Source organism: Syngnathoides biaculeatus, chromosome 7, assembly GCF_019802595.1.
Source record: "Syngnathoides biaculeatus isolate LvHL_M chromosome 7, ASM1980259v1, whole genome shotgun sequence".
NCBI lineage: Eukaryota > Metazoa > Chordata > Actinopteri > Syngnathiformes > Syngnathidae > Syngnathoides > Syngnathoides biaculeatus.
This window is the reverse complement of record NC_084646.1, coordinates 17,688,266-17,705,321: the sequence shown is the minus strand read 5'-3', so window position 1 is coordinate 17,705,321 and position 17,056 is coordinate 17,688,266. Positions and strand designations below refer to the sequence as shown.

General features: G+C 39.9%; 2 protein-coding genes and 1 long non-coding RNA gene across 5 annotated transcripts; 1 reads left to right on the top strand and 2 right to left on the bottom strand.

The window, feature by feature from the left end:
• Positions 1 to 103: 103 nt before the first annotated feature.
• ccdc124 (coiled-coil domain containing 124) lies at positions 104 to 5,002 on the bottom strand. Its single transcript, XM_061824696.1, has 5 exons — positions 4,856 to 5,002; positions 4,198 to 4,375; positions 3,910 to 4,096; positions 3,706 to 3,811; positions 104 to 1,298 (listed from the first exon to the last, which is right to left on the bottom strand). The coding sequence occupies exons 2-5, from the start codon at positions 4,354 to 4,356 to the stop codon at positions 1,094 to 1,096; spliced, it is 657 nt and encodes a 218-aa protein (XP_061680680.1). The 5' UTR covers positions 4,357 to 4,375; positions 4,856 to 5,002; the 3' UTR covers positions 104 to 1,093.
• A 116-nt stretch (positions 5,003 to 5,118) lies between these two features.
• Positions 5,119 to 14,624, top strand: LOC133503261 (uncharacterized). Its single transcript, XR_009795694.1, has 3 exons — positions 5,119 to 5,525; positions 8,796 to 8,869; positions 14,488 to 14,624. It is a non-coding gene; the product is annotated as an uncharacterized LOC133503261 (long non-coding RNA).
• Positions 5,785 to 15,109, bottom strand: cluap1 (clusterin associated protein 1). 3 transcript variants are annotated; one of them, XM_061824695.1, is made up of 13 exons: positions 15,052 to 15,109; positions 14,101 to 14,160; positions 13,874 to 13,985; positions 12,500 to 12,584; positions 12,197 to 12,376; positions 11,509 to 11,604; positions 11,332 to 11,415; positions 11,115 to 11,248; positions 10,576 to 10,717; positions 8,759 to 8,831; positions 7,729 to 7,866; positions 7,506 to 7,555; positions 5,785 to 6,486 (listed from the first exon to the last, which is right to left on the bottom strand). In XM_061824695.1, the coding sequence occupies exons 2-13, from the start codon at positions 14,120 to 14,122 to the stop codon at positions 6,319 to 6,321; spliced, it is 1,284 nt and encodes a 427-aa protein (XP_061680679.1). In that variant the 5' UTR covers positions 14,123 to 14,160; positions 15,052 to 15,109; the 3' UTR covers positions 5,785 to 6,318. The 3 variants fall into 3 exon arrangements, with proteins under 3 accessions (XP_061680679.1, XP_061680677.1, XP_061680678.1); XM_061824693.1 differs by lacking the exon at positions 15,052 to 15,109 and adding an exon at positions 14,504 to 14,579; XM_061824694.1 differs by lacking the exon at positions 15,052 to 15,109 and adding an exon at positions 14,416 to 14,509.
• Between the last annotated feature and the right edge of the window lie 1,947 nt (positions 15,110 to 17,056).

The following is a 17,056-nucleotide window of genomic DNA, read 5'->3' as shown; positions in this document are numbered from 1 at the left end:
TAACGTTTGAATGCAAAACATACTCCTGCCTGATTACAACTCTCATTTAATGAGGAATCAATGAAATTAAATGTATATAAACCATTCATACTTGAGAATTCGCTCGGATGTCATCATTCACTTTAATCTCAGGCCAAATAAGACCTTAAAAATCACAGCAACCCAACGGCCACATAGTTTGGTGGAGGAGCTGGCGGATGCTCAATTCAGCCACTCGAACGCGTAGTAATATTAAAGGGTGGACAGCAATAACAAATGACTGAACTTAAGAACAACTTACTGTCTGAAACAGAACTCTTTTGTAAATCACACAGGAAAAAGATGACCATTTGTTCTCAAATTTACACCGAATCATGGGATGATAACTGGATGTTTGACTTTAATAAGTTAGTGTGAAAGCTTGTGGAATCCAACCTCTATTAAGTGTGTTAAAACAATGTCATGAGAATGTCAATTCACATTAGTCTTGCATGGTTAACTGAATTCTGCTTGTCCAAACACCTTTCACACTGCCCATCAAAGCTGACACTGTCTTTTTTTTTGTCCTTTTTTTTTTTTTTTTTTTTAGCCGGGGGAATTAATGTCAACCTGCAAGTTGCCCGGCTTACTATTTCACATCAGAAACATATCAGAGGTACAACAGCCCATATGAAAGGGGATAGTGGGATGTCAGAACCAGAGAATGACACCCAAGAGTCACTTCCCCCTCCGCCCTATTGCTTGAAAGCAGAAGTCTCTTTTTGACAAGCATTGTATACGTCGCACCAGACCTGGGGACTGACGTCGCTATGCATCTAATTATTTGTAAGTAGGAAGCTGCATCAACTGTCAGGAATGTTTCCTTTAGGTGAATTTTGAATGGAAGGCACAGGTCGAATAAAATGCCGGCTCTACCTTTAGGCATCTGACACATCCAAATTATGGAAAGGCAGCATGAAAGGAGGTAAAGTATGAGGGGGGAAAAAAAAAAGATGCTCCCTAAAGCAAGACTCAATTTTTGGATAAATTAAGTCAGTTTTGCACTTAAAAGTTTTCAAGGTGCACAAGACAGTTTCCAATGGAGGCTATGCGCTGATGGGGAACATCAGTGCCTTCACTTGGAGTTGTATGCCGCAAATCTTTGATTGAGGGGGTTCTCGGGAGACTTCATCCACTCCTTTTTCAGCTGCTGTTTCAGCTGAGACAATCTCATGTTGGGGTTTTCCATCTTCAAGCGAGGCATGTTGGCCTCCTCGTAAGAAGTGAAAGCAGCTTTCATCCGTCGCTCCGGGTGACGGTCCAGGTCCTCAGGCGCAATGCTAAAAGACAGGAGTAACATGCATTTACTGCAAGTCTTAAGCGAGTTATGCACACATAACCAGGCCGTAAATGACTCAAATTCACCAGTTATTACCAAGGGACTGATTAGCAAATGTCAGTAAAAAAAAAATATATATCTTAAAAAATGAACTGTGGTATGGATTGTTACCTCCTCCGAGCATGATTTACTCCACTGCTGGCAATGAGTCCCGCAAAGCATCCAGGGAAGAGGTAAATAGCGCTTAAAGTGCATGTTTTGTGTCAATTATTTATCACTTTTATTTCTTTTACTATTTGCTAGTATTTGCTGTGATGTGATCATTTTAGTTTCGATGTGACACTATGAGTGTGTACATGTACAAAATCGTCACTGATGACTTGCCTACATAGGCAATGTAAGCTTCTTCAGCTTACAGATGTGAAATGCAATTGTTCCTCACTTCCTCGTGAGCGCCATCATATGGTAGCTTATATACATGCTAACAGTGTAACCCAATGACAGACTAGAAACTGGACTGCGCACAGGCCCCTTTCACGTGGTAAACCTCCGGTCAGGGCAAAACATTGCTTTGGGTACTATTTCATGTGAAAGTTGACATCCTTACAATTGTACATTGTGAAATATAATAACATTGAATTTAATTGGAATATGTTAGGTTTAACTTTTTTGTTGCGCAGTTGGCTGTCAAAACTACGCAGGCGGTGACAAAGAAGTAACTTTTCACCGGTGTTTCAGCTTAACCTTCGTAATTAATTATTATGTATTTATCGCATCGTTTTCCGCAACAATGTGTCTATGTTTACCATACTTTTTGCCTTGACCAGAGGTCATGTTGACCATGGCGGAACCAATGATGGATGCAGAGTGCGGAGTTCAGTTTTTATTCTTTGTCATTGGTGTAACCAGTGTGTTGAAGTGTACTTTCTTGGACAAGTCACACAACAACATTTGAAAATGTTGGATCCCAGTGTGCACATAATGTGCATCTCAATGTAAGGCGCCATGTCTATCTACGGTGGCACCTTATCTACTTAGACGGGGGAATTTAAGAACTTTACGATCATGAAAACGGTAAAATAACAAAAAAATAAATAAACTAAAACAGGACAAAATCTGCAATAGGCGGGGCCGCAAACAGTGTACTGCGAATGGGCAAGGGCACAAATTGTGTGTATTTTGTATTCTGTTCCATTTGGAATTAGTACATCATCAATGATACCATGACCAAGCACAACAGTTTGGTAAGTTTAGATAAAATGTGAAGCTATCCATCAATCCATCTTTATCAAGCTTTTATTTTAATACCCTTTAACAATAAGTGGGTACTGTACTGGACACTTTAGGCCATGAAAAACAACTACAAATCAATTCTGTATTGTACAGTATGATGAGTGCGTATGGCCTCAAAAAATAAATAAAAAAATGCTTTCAGAGGTTCCACGGTAGTTGAGTCTCATTGAAATAATTCACCAGAATATAAATTAGTTTATAACCGCAATCCCATCACCTTATTAGCTAACTCTTAGCCTGTTTCTTCTATTATTATTATTATTAGTGTCTTCCACTTCTATTTTTAACCAGCCTGGATTCCCTGCAACACAATGCTACCTCTTATATCAGTCTTGGAACTACACCAACATCAGGTATGTGGCAAGAGAGACATGATTATCAGCGCCGATATTATTGTGTGCACGCGCCGTTGAGATTTAAGTTATCTCGAATACAGGACACACTAAAAGCAGTAAAAACCACAATGGTAATATTTTTTTCATGTTATGGATGCGGACTTTTATGTTAAAAAAAACATTCAGTGTGTAGCTGGCTTCAAATGCGTTCAACCTAACACTTTTTGGTCCACTTCTACCCAATTGTCGTTTCTTTGCCTGCTTATTCTGGGGGAAAGATAAGACTCAAAAAACGAGCTAAAACCTGGGGTGTGCTTTCATTTATTCCTTGGCGGTAGAATAACTAAGTCTCTCTGGAACTGATGGAAGGACAGCATTTTATGTGGGAGATACATGGTGTCGTTAGCCACCTCTTCTGTTCAGATTGTCTTTTCACTTTCTCCTTTTGACAACCAGAACAATCTAGTTGCAAACTGATTCAGTGGCATGAAAACAAAGTGACCAGGATAATGCGAATATTCAAAAGCATACTTCAACATCCTTCCTGTTTATATTCTTGCTCCCGCTTCTGACCAATATGACAGGATGTCAACGTCACGTGGTTTCTTGAAAGGCATTTTGATTTGGGATTTTTATCATGTGAAAATAAATCAAACCGGGGAAAAGAGACAAAATTTCACAATCCCATCAAGTGTTACATGCGAACCAAATTCGTGGCATGAAGGAACCCTGAAAGAATATTGTCATTGATGTTTCTGTATGCATCAAAACAATTGTTACCTGAGCACAGCAATGGCATCTTCTACTGTTCGAGCTTCCACTGTACCTTCCTCCTTAATTATTCTATTCACATTTTCCTCCAGTGGAATCTCCAGATGACTCTTGTCTGTGACATGGGATTTGTGATTTTAAAATATAAAATTGAAGCAGATTAACTAATTTGAGCCAAAAAATATCTTTACATGAACATGCACACCGTATTACCTTTTGGCTTGATGTGCTGAGGCTGAGGGACATTATGAATAGCTTCCTCTATCTGGGCTCGAGTCACCTTTCCACCACCGCTCTCTTTTTGGGATTTGCCCTTTATGCTGGCATTCTCTTCATCCAAGAGTCGCTGGGATTCTTTTTTCCTCTCCAATAACTCCATCCTTTTCTTCTCTTTATCATCCTACAAATGCCAAAAATAGTTTCAGATTCAGTCAGAACAGTTGAATGTTAGCCATGAAATGTGGACAGAATATTACATATCGGAGTAGGATCAGTAACTACCTTTCTCTGCTCTTTTTTGAGTACATGTTTGTCAGTTTCCTGCCACAGGGCATCATCCTCTTCCTGCTTCTTGCGTGCGTCTGCCACTGCCTTAGCCTCAGCCTTGCGGGCTCTGGCTGTAGCCGCCTTGGAGTTCTCACCCAGGAACTTTTTCGGCATCCCAGTAGCCGCTGTTCAGCTGGCATGAAATGAGACAGCACCATGATAAAAAAAAAAAAAAAAAAACAATTTCTTCATCAAAAAAAATTAAGCAATTACATCGCACATTTGTTTAGGTATTTCCTTATGTAATACTATTGTAATGCTATTACTGATAGCATTTCCGATATTTTAAAGTTGTTCAACGTTAGCAAGAGTACCCGGTTAAAATGAGGAAAAGTAATGGGAAATCCCTCGTTATATTATAAAAACAAAAACGGAATGCTTTTCTCAAATTACAGTCTAGAAAAAAATATACAGATTTATTGATATGCTTTTGTTTGGTGTCAAGTCATACAAAGGGCAGCAGTTTTGTTTATCAGGGTAGACAAACAGTGCTAGCAAATGTTAACTGAATTAACCTGTCAAACTTGTTCAACCTGTCAGTCTCCGTTTGTGTTCACGCGGATAATCGGAAGCTAAAAATGAATATAATGTAAGAAGAACGATTACATCATACCAATATCAGACGAAATTCGGGCGATATCTACACGACAGCAATTTGCTTTTTCGAAGACATCAGCCACCTCCTTTCGACGCTCACTGATGACGTTTTGGATACAACTAGTCCCACTTTTCTAACGTCAGTGTTCGTTACCGTAGAGATAAATAACGACATCTATGCCAGTCACTAAATAATTTTGTTTTTAGTTCACATGAAACAGAAATTCTTCCTCTGAAAGTATTTTTTTCTGGAATGTAAAGGCTGTCGAAAAGCGTTCTGCTTAACTGATAAAACGTCTTTATTTTCATTGCACCTGATAAAGGTTTATTCGTACATTGTTATTTATTTATTTTTTTAGTCAGTTGAGACAAAATGTTGACTTGTGTTTGCCTTGTAGAAGAGAGGAGTACTGCAACCATTTGACAAAGAACAGATAAGAGTGGGCTCGTCATACAAACAACAGCAACAACAAACCTAACTTGTTATCATCCACATTACGATGACTGCACCAGTGTAAAAATTAGCGGACAACAATTTCAGGTCAATAACGGGAGTAGGTTAATGTTCGGGCTCAGTCTTCGTTTAAGAAAATACGTCACAAAAGACTTGTTGATGTACGACAGTCACACACTAATATTAAACCTCATATCCATCAGACCTTTCCCACTGAAAGCAACGAATCAAGGTTTGTTTCTGTCTTATGTAGATAGAATAGTTATTTAAAGGTATTCATGTAGGGCTGTAGCTTACAAATGCACCACATTTTATCATAGCAATCGTCAGATCAGATGCAAATACACTTTATTGCCAAAAGTTCTCACCTGTTTTGACTCACATGATTTGAAGCGTTATCGTATTTAAAATCCATGTGGTTGAATATGATATTAGTCTAGCCTTTTGTAATAGCTTCAGCTTCAGATTTTTTTTTTTTTTTTTTTTGGGGTGGGGGGAGGCTTTCAGCAAATTTTAGGCACGAGTTAATGGGAACATTTGGCTATTCTTCCTGGAGCATAATTTTGAGGTCACACCATGATGTTGTATGAGAAGGCCTGGCTCACTCCACTCAAAACCAACCCAAAAATGTTCTGTCGGGTTGAGGGCAGGCCCCTGCACAGGCCAGTCAATTTCATCCATACCAAATTCTCTCATTCATGTCTTTATAGACCTGGCTTTGTTCATTGCTCCAAAGAGACAGAAGAGAAAGGGGGTAATTTCCAAACTATTTGTCCAAAATCTCTGGATATGCTGAAACATTCGGCGTTCGTTTCACTGGAGCTCAGGGGGTAATATCTCGGGACACTTCTGAGTTTGTGGAAACAGTTTGGAGATGCCAATTTTTGTTTCAACATGACTGTGCATCATGTGCATCACTTGCGTTTGGGGGACAGAGGACCAAACTATAGTTCATTAAGAAAATTGACAAACGACAAGGGCTATTGTACATTGAAGCTCAGTGCTCCCGCGATGAATCCTGTTCTTCAGAAGTCGTTGTCGCTCTCATCGAAAAGAGGCGGCCTTGTGCGTCCCCTGGAGATGTGTGTTGCCCTGGACACGTGGTCCTCTAAACTGTCATCTAATTCTTTGCTCTCCTCGTCGCCTTCATCCTCTTCGTCATCGTCATCCACATCTATTTCGCTGTCCTCTGACTAAAATAGAAAGACAGAAAAGCCATAATAAAACCTCCACTTGGCCGTCATTATTATATACTTAAAGGAAACAAGTACTAAATAACTACAGAAAGTACTACGGAAAGCAATGTGCCAAGATTTCCCAAAAATGAGTGTCAAAATGCTGAATCTAGTTTGAATCCCCAATTCAAACAGACTTCAACGTACCAAAAATGTAAAAAAAAAAAAAAAAAATCAGAGTTAATAAGTTGTGAGAAGATAATGTTGTGCCAGAAAAAAGGGCAAAATCTTTGTGTGACATCACTTACTGAAAATTGAGCTTAAAAGTAGTCAAAAAGTATTATTTATTTCTCAACCAGTACCTCACCTGTTTGGTCTGCTACTTAGGAAACCCCTTCCTCATTTGTCTGATCATTTTCAGGTAAAAATATTAACCAATGAGGTGAAGGCCAAAATTCCAAAGGGTTCTCCCAAGTCGGCACGTCAAAATATCTGACATTTCAAACACCGTCACCTTCCCTAAAAACTCCACTGAAATAGTACAGATGAAACAATATTCGTGTGTAGAAAGCACCGTGGGTAGTAGGCCATATACTTTAGTCTTTTTTTTTTTTTTGGCTTATTTGTTATGGCTAATTTAGAGGCCTTTGAAGTGGTGATTCCACGTTGTTTTAGAAAATTCCACAAAAATGGCCCCCACTTGTCACATTGCTATGTCTTGGTATACCGTAACTAGACATGGAAATGATGGGAATCATCATTTAAAAGGAACATCTCACATAGAATCTTAATACAAGCTGGGTGGAGCTAGTGACAGAAAATTTCAGGATGGAAAATTTTAATGCATAAAAAGGAAAGTAAAGCACTGGCCCTACACAAACCAACCTGTCTTTGCAGTTGTTTTGGCCTTCGGGAAATGGCAAAGGTGGGCTTTTAGTACAAGTGAGTGCAAAGAGATGGATGGGTGAGATACAGGAAACAGTTTTTGTGAAGAGATCTGTATGTATTGTAACTGACTTCTTGAAAACTGCGTTTACCTCATCACTGTCACCACCCTGCATGTTCCCAATAAATCGTGTTCCTCTTCCTGGAGAGAAATATACATACATATTATTGGTAATGATTGAGACATTTTATGTATACTTCCTGATCACCTCAACCAGCATTAGGTTTTATCCTATCACAACAATCACATTAAAACCCACAGAATATTCCAAATTGAATCTACGCTCAAGAAATAAATGGCTGAATTTGACATACTGAACAAATCGTTTGTCGGTTTAGAAGCCATCAAGCCATTTCTAGTGGGCCGTGGATTGGAGGGCCGAGGCTCTTCCAAGTCACTGTCCATATCACCTTCATCATCAAGAACGTCGGTGTCAGAGTCCACATCTTTTACTGCAACAGATTTCATCAAATTAAAACCAACATGACACGTAACTGTCAACTCTTTCCTACCTTAGTGCCTGCTTGGATGTTATTAATTTTAACATTAAACCATGACAAAACAGAGTTGTTATTGGCAATAAAGAGGATCGCTGCTAGTAAATACCTGGACTCACAATATTTAAAAATCAAAGACCAAGTCCAAAACTTTGGTGTTCTGATATGATTCCAACCTGATTTTCAATAGTCTTATTAAATCAATTACTAAAACGGCCTTGTAGCATCCAAAGGACATCTCCAGAGTGAAGGTCTACATGGTCGAGGACGCCAGGACAAACTCATCTGTGCTTTGATCTCAAGGAGACTTGACTCTTGTAATGGTCTTCTGACTGACCTCCCCAAAAGAGCATTAAATAGCTGCAGTTTGGGTTCTGACACAAACAAAGAGGTCAGAGCACATCACTTCAATTCTAAAGTCTTTTGACTAGCTTCCAGTCATCTTTAAAACAGATTTTAAAATTCTGCTACTGGTCTATAAATCACTTGGTCCTGAACACATGCATAGTGAAGCAGCATTTAGCTATTATACTACACACAAAGGGAATAATTTGCCAACAGAAGTGACTTCAGCCTCAAGTGTGAATGTTTATAAATCCAGATTAAAATTCATTCTTTTTCCTCATGCTTTACAGTATTTCCATTTTTAAATATTTCTTGCTGTCTGCTGTTTTAATTGTACTTGCATTTTATTGTCATTTTAAAACGTTTTGTCTTTGTTTTTAAATGCTTTTAATCATGTAAAGCACATCAGATTTACCTTGTGTCTAAAATGCGCTATATGAATAAATTAGCTTTATTTTGTTATGAGATGTTATTAAAGCTTTAGTATTTGTGTGACTCTCACATGAGCTCCTCATTAGATCTCTGTCATCGTCCTTTAGATTTTGCTGCATCATCCTCAGAGTGTTTTCAGCTTCCTGGGAGGAAAACAACATACAATGGATGAGTGAGAAAGGTGAGAGAGACGGACATTCAGGCAGGCCTTCTAAAGTACCCATCCATCGTCTGTAGCGCTTGTCCTCATGAGGGTAAAAAATGAGGTGGAGCCTCTGAATTGCAGAACATCCCAAAATAAAAGGTCCATATCTCGAAGAACTTCAATATTTATCATTTCATTTCAGAAAGGGAAACTTGTCTCAGATTGAAATATTTCACTATAAGAAATGAATCTATCTTTTAGGTCTTGTAATTTTAATGATTGCATCTTGCAGTTAATAAAAACCTAAAACTCTGTATCACTGAAAATTTGAAAAAAAAAAATTTAAAGCACAAATGTCAGGCTTCTCCTGGTCTTTCATGACTGTGCAAACTGTGAAAACCTCTGCTGAGCAAAAACAACATTAAGGCTCATCTCAATTTTGCCGGAAGACATCTTGATTATCTCCAACACTTTTGTGGTCTGACGAGACAAAAGATAAAAGTGTGTATATGTTTGTCCAATTACATCTGGTGTAAAAGTAAGACCATATTTCAGAAAAAGAACCATCATACCAACAGTAAAATATGTTGATGGTGGTGTAATGATCTGGGCTGTTTTGCTATTCTGGACCTGAAAGACTTGCAGTGATAAATGGAACCATGAATTTTGCAGTCTTATAAAAAAAAAAAATCTTGAAGGAGAGCATCTGACCATCTGTTCATCTCAAGTTGGAACCAACTTGGGTTCTGCAGCAGGAATATGATTCAAAACATATCACCAACTCCATCTCTCTCTTTCTGTCTCTCTCTCTTTCTCCCCTCCCACCTCTCTCATCCTGTTCAACTGTTAGATCAACCAGAAAGGAAGATCTGTATCCGTTTTATCCCCTAAGGCGTAACGGTGTCATGTTTACCACAAGATACAAACCACTCTCAGCAAATAGAATCGGTAGTCCAAATTTATGAAATATAGAGATGTGCGACAAACATTTTGGACAAAGGTTTTATGGACTGACGACACCAAAATTAACCTCAACCAAATTGATGGAATGGCCAAACTATGGAAAGGATATGTTTATGAAGCCAAATACACAAGTATGGTGGCACTAATATCATGTAAGGTTGGGAATCGAAAATTGATTGGAACAACAGTTATGGAGTGCTCGGGACCAGGTTATGGATAAGTTGGTAACGGGCCGCACAAAAGAATAACAAAAAGGGTTTCATTGTTTTTTTTAAATGTTGAGTGCATCTTTCCCGTCTTTTCCATCAGTCAGATGGCAATAAATATAAACTAAAAAATGTCCCCGCAAAACAACGATTTGTTTAAGGATGAATACCAGGAATCTGAAACAACTGAACTGAAGGTTAATTAGGCGGCACGGTCGCTCAGCTGGAAAGCGTTGGCCTCACAGTTCTGAGGTTCTGGGTTAAATCCAAGACCCGCCTGTGTGCAGTTTGCATGTTCTCCCCGTGCCTGCGTGGGTTTTTCCAGGTACACCGCTTTCCTCCCACATCCCAAAAACATGCAACATTGATTGGACACTATAAATTGCTCCAAGGTGTGACCGGTTCAGGATGTACCCTGCCTCCTGCCCGTAGCCAGCTTGGATAGGCTCAAGCACTCCCCGCGACCCTTGTGAGGATAAGCGGCTAAGAAGATGGATGGATGGATAGATGGATGGCGGTTAATTACTCAATATGGCTGGTGCCAAAACAATGTCCTGATAAGGAGTCCCCTACCTCAAAACGCTCTTGCTCCAGATGATGGTAATCTTCCAGTTGAGACTCCAGAAAACACAGGTTTTTTAACTTTGCCACATAGATCTCATACTGCTTCTGCAAGTCTTCTTCGATCTTCTCATATTCGTCCATGAACGCTGGTCTAACACAGAATGAAGGAGAACCCCGTAAGAATCTCTTCTGTCCCCAAGGGCACTCAAAACATTTATTAACATAAAGGATGTGTGTTATTTTCAGTCTTACAATGGCACTGTTCGATAAAGCATAGAGACAAATGGTGACATCCATTATAAAATGTCAAAATGAAAATAACATTTTAGCATGCAGTTGCGTCAATACAGCTCAACAGAATTGCTTGGTTCCTTTTTCTTATACATCTCGAACCCAGGTGGCCACTACAACTGGAATTTGTGCCCATATCTGCCTCCACCACCAATTAAAACACTGTCATATAAATTGGCACGCACACTATTCTGTCTCATGTACTCTCAGTGTGGCATTGGACTCCTCTCTAACTTGTAGCAAGAATGTAAACTGACCGCACACTTTGCAGGGTCTGAAGTCTCTTGCGACTTCTTTCCAGTTCCTGTTTCTTCCGTTCTATCTTGGCATCCAGACTGGCCTCATCAGAGACAATATTATTCAGCATTTCTTTAGTCTTCTCCACTGTTTCCTTTTGAACAAACAAAATAAATTATGGATTTAACAATATATAAGGAAATGGCAGTAATAAATAAATAAAATTTTAATACTTACCAAGGCCTCCCTGATGGCTTCTTTCAGGGCCTTTTCAGTAACATCGATCTCCAGAGGTCTTGCAATGGCCGCAGTTCTCTTTTCCTTCACACAACATGGATATAATCAGGTCCAATACTCAAAAGACAATAAGGACTCAAAATTTTTCAAATATCCTCTGTGCTCGGTTCCACTAACCCTAAGTTCCACCTCTTGGCCGAGTAAATCATACAGAGATGCTCCTTTAGACGTGACTTCTGAAGCTAGCTGCCGAGCTGCTTTGAGATCAGAAATCTACAAGGAAGACACGGGGAAACATAATAAAGTGACAACCACAATAACAGAAGAGTACATACTTCTGATACAATTCCCAATTTGACAAATGTTAAAGATGGAAATGCACAAATACAAATTACAATTACAGCTGTATCAAAAATTATCGATTTTTAAATGATCTGATCAGTTTTTTTATTACTGTGGCTCTATTTTCCGGGGTGTGAAACTGTACCTCCTCCTACTGAGAGCCGTTTTGAATAGACACCAAAAATATAAACTGCAAACTCAGAATTTTTAAATACTGTACTATAAATAGTTCTTCCAGTTCTGGTGGAAACATGGAAAATATTGCTAGAATCAAAAACAGTGGTTTCAGCGCCAATGATATATTTGAGCACACATGTACATTGTGATTTTATTTCTCCTTAAAGATATTATATAAACATAATTTATTGGGAAAAATTACAGTACTAAGAAACATGAGAAATGTATGAAGTAAAAAAAAGAAAAAGAAAAAATGATGAAAAATATTCTCAAGTTACACTTATGTATTAAGTTCCATACAAAAATAGTGCAATGTCACATAACCTCCACAACATAATTATCTTACCCGTGATCCAATCTCAAACTTTAAATTGCTGCAGTCCTCCTCCGCTCTGTCCTCCAGGCCCATTTGCTTGCTCTTCGTTGCACTGTACAACACTGACGTGACCTTTAACATCTCTTTCACAGCATAGCCGTCCGCCTGGTAGAGGCGCTTAGTGTTCAGCTTGATGTGTGCTTTAGTTGCCTGCGACAAGGATAAACAGAGGTGAGGAGCAGGTCTTGCATTGCATTGCAACTACTACTACAACTACAACTACAACTACAACTACAACTACATTGTTCATATGGTGTTAAGACAGCACATTACCATGAACTGAGCCACAGCCTTTATGAAGAATACTCTGTCTGACTCTGTGTCTACATCTGGAGGAAGGTCCATCTGAGGTTCATACCTACATATGGACAATATGGGACAAAATGACAGAATATTTCTTACAGGGGTCATATAATGTTATACGTAGCTGTATACAACAAGTTGTCTGGAGTGCCTGTCCATACATCAAATGTGAAATTAAAGGGTAGTTCCGGTGGTTTGCATTAACAATGTACCCAATAGGTCATGTGATATGTACTCTATGTTGACAATGTTATGTTAAATCCTCTCTCATTTAACAGTGCTTTGAGAAGATTTTTTCAAATCGACAATTACGAATTTTCAGGGGCGCTGCCATTTTCGCGAGTCACATGACCTATGTGGGCGGATGTGACGTGTTACATGCCGTTCCAAACGCTCGATTACATGGGACACCATTATGCCCAGCGCTGATTCCTCAGATTTGTCCTCATCCGATGAAGAAATAGCAGTATCGGTTGATCGGGAAGACGGAGGAATACTTCCATACAGAGTGGCGGAGCCGTGAGCTCGCTCCCTGCCGAGCGAGCTCCAGGGCTCGCCGGAGAGAGAGCGCACGGCTCTCCCGCTCGGCGGTGCAAGCTCGACAGACTCCGAGTCATTCCACCCGAAGAACCATCCGAATATTCAACATTATTTACACGTACTCGCTTGCGGGGTAGCGAGCTCCCGGCTCCGCCGCTCGGCGGAGCTCAGCTCACGGCTCTGCCACTCGGCGGGATTATTTACAGCCACAGGTTCGAATCTTTATGGAAGTATTCCTCCATCTACTCGATCAACCGATACTGCTATTTCTTCATCAGATGAGGATAAATCCGAGAAATCAGCGCTTGGCATAATGGCGTCCCATGTAATTGAGCATTTGGAAAGGCACGTAACACGTCACACCCGCCCATGTAGGTCATGTGACTCGTGAAAAATGGCATAATTGTCGATAAAAATCTTCTCAAAAAGCTTTTAAATGAGAGAGGATTTAACATCACATTGTCAAGATAGAGTACATATTACATGACCTATTGGGTACATTGTTAATGCAGACCACCGGAATTCCCCTTGAAATGAAATAAGTACTGTCAATCTTATGTTACAGTGGTTTAAAATAACTATCTGATCACCTAAATTTACAATTTTATATACATATATATATAATCACAGCTTTCAGTATCTTTACATACATAAATATTTGTTATCAGTATCATTAAAACTGTTATTTAAAAAGTGTGCATCAAACTGGTAACCCCTAACCCTATTCAGTAAATAAGAATTAACTCTGATGGTATAAATAGGATTAGACTGATACTTCAACCAAATGTGGGTTGCATACTGAACCTTTTAACGAGCCATAACATGATTTCTGCCACCAGATTGAAGTTGGGTGTTCTGAAGTTCTCCAAGGAAATCAAGCGAGGATAGCCCAAAGCTCTCATCATTTCTGTAAAATCTGTTGTTGGAATGTTGTCTCGCATGAGCAAAATGTGAGAACATTTGCACCAATACAAAACGACCACTATTCAATGCTTTGTGTGCATAGGGAGCAGAAGGTGTGCATAGCTTACTTCTCAGATCTCTGAAAGACATCGTGAGTGATGGTGTCCTCACTTGTTTGCGTCAGATACCTGCAAACGCACAAGTAACGATGCATTTCAAGCAGACGAGGATTAAAAAATAAACAACAAAAATGCTCAACAGACAACACTTGGAATTCGACCCTGATAACGTCACTTTTGTTACCACTTTTAACTCGATTTCGACGTTTCGAAATCCATTTTTATTGCACATTACCACTTGAATCTTGAAGCGTTTGTTACTTATACAGGCGAGGTTAATGGACGCTCACTTAAGGCGTAGTCACTGAGTATGGCACAACTTACTGTGTATCAGTTAATAAATCATCATTTCACCATTGAAAAAAAGAATGAATAGATCATGTTGCTTGTCAACAGAGTCGTCATTTGTTACCTGCAGACGAGCCAGTCTCCCTGACGTCCTCAGATGTTTGACTACACGGAAGAGCTAACGCTCCTCGTCCAATCATACATTGCTCTGCTCCAGTAAAGGCCAATGGGAGACGACGATGTTGACATGCGCTATCCGTACACTGCTTTTGCGTTCCAATAAACCTTTTTTTTTTTGTTAAATATTGATGCAAATTATTTTTCATCGTTCACTACGAGGTCACCAAATTCAGATATAGCCGTTAATTTTAGTAGGATGATATTTTATTTGAGTTTGGAGTTGAGAGACAACTTTTTTTACGTAGTTGAAATTTATTGTATTACAGTCGAGTATTAGTGTTCGTTCATGTAATATTTATTTCAATAGTGTCAAGAACTCTGCATATGTAGGCTGCATCTTTTGATGTTTATGCATTTCCCCCGAGATTCTGATTGTCTTGTTGCTTGTTTTTAGGGGCCACTCATACCCAATATATACTCCTGTATATATATACTCTACTGTATACTCCGGCTAAATACTGCTGGGCTCATGGAGAGTAAAGTTATCGTTACCATGACATCTGTTGGGCGGAACTTGAGCCTTGTGATGTCTTCCACTTGGAGGAGCAAATCCCATCCATCCCTCTATTCATTGTATTGCTTATCCCTATACTGGTGGCGGGTGTGTTGGAGCAAGACTTGGGGCAAAATGTGGGTTCCATACGGAAGCGGGCACCAGCCAATCGCAGGCACAGTTGACAACCATTCATAATTCTCTTCAATTAAGTCTTCAATTAACCTGCCATGAATGATTTTGGAATGTGGAAGGAAACCAGCGTACCCAGGGAAAATGCACACAGATATGGGGAGAACATGCTAACTTTACACAGGAAGGCTGCTATTTACCAACCCTGTCCTATAGGCAGGCCGACCCTCTTTAATAATACTGTAGTAGTAGTGAGCTTCCATTTCAAATTAAAATTAATTTCTCCACTTAAAACCACAATTGCAGCAATCGTTTGCCTATTGGGTGTGAGTAAATGCCTCTTTCTAAATTTCAGAAAGTTGCACACAGCTGCTCGAGTCTAAAATGATAAATGATGCAATCTGCTTAAAAACGTTGTTTAATAGTTAAAAATGTCGAGTTATGTCAACAAATTTCAAGTCCACTAAATATATTAAAACGCAACTGGTATGTTTTTTAATTGAGCTGATGTGGCCATGTAGTTTGAAAAAAGGTGTACTTTTTTCAAATTATCGTAATTCCTCGCTGCTTCGAGCAATTAATCATTCGAACAGACCCTGAAAGCTGTGAAATACCTATTATAACGATGCCAAAAGGGTTAACCTTGTGTCTTAACGGTATATTTAAAATATGACGTTAACGTTATAAAATAAAACACCCATGAGAAGTATCAATACATTTGCATTAGCACGGCTGAATGATTGTTTTGTTTTTGTTGAAGCAGGGCGGACAAAAAAGGCCGGCCAGCCTTGAGCTCGAGTGTACAAATTACGACACAGAATTCTTTGTCCACATGGAGGCGACACCGACCAGAGTGCACCAGAACAGAGTTTTCTTCTTTCAACTTGGGCCACATTGCTGTTTTCGCTGAGGCTGACCATGGAGCGAAGCGGTGAGCCTCCTCACAACGGCTCTGCCACAGGAACCCAATCTCCTGTCCGCGGCCTCGACAGTAAGCGACTGAAAGAACTGGAAAATGCCGCACTCCAGACCACTTTAATATTACAAATGGACGCCGAGGAAGAGCAGCCTCACGGCTTGTCCTTGAGCCACCCCGCTGCCCCTTCCCAGCAGGGTTCGGACGCCGATGCGGAAGAACCTCAGTCGGCTAGAAACGCGGAGACGGTCCGCGTCGTCGAAGCGGAGAGGACCTTGACGGACCATTTAAACAAAAGACTGCTCTCGTCTTTCCTGGAAAAGCTCAACGAGCGAGACCTGGCGCTTCCTGGGGTGGAGCGGCTCGACTGCGCCGTGGCAGACGAGGACTCGAACCGGGCCGCGGATGAGTGGTGACTCACCGGGACTCCCAGCCACGCGGAAGTGGCTTTGGGATCCATCAAGAACAATGTGCGAAGCCTGGAAGCACACATCCAGCATCAAATTCGACAACATCTGCAACCGTTGTATTTTCTTAACGTTCGCTGCCACTGACGGCCGTTGTGTTCATAACATGAGCAGTGGCAGTGAATACTTGCTTGATTTTGTGTATTTACAATTGGTCAAATATTAAACCATGTTTTGTGCTCTTAAAAACTCACTTTCTGCTTGTGCTTCACAAGAATTGCTTGTCAATTCCCTATTGTTCCACAATTGATAGTTTTTACATTGTGTCTGCGTAGGTTTTCATCTACTAAGCACCTTGAGGTTCAAAGTTAACATGTTCCTGACAACTTTGGTTAGAAATAAAACAATGGAAAAATAAAGGATTGACATCACCATGGGAAGTTTGTTGTTGAAAACTGAACCAGAAAAAGCACGTGTGGTCATCTTTTCTACATTTCAGGAATGACCCCCCGCCCTTTTTTTTTTTAACATGCGTTTCGCAGAACTGCC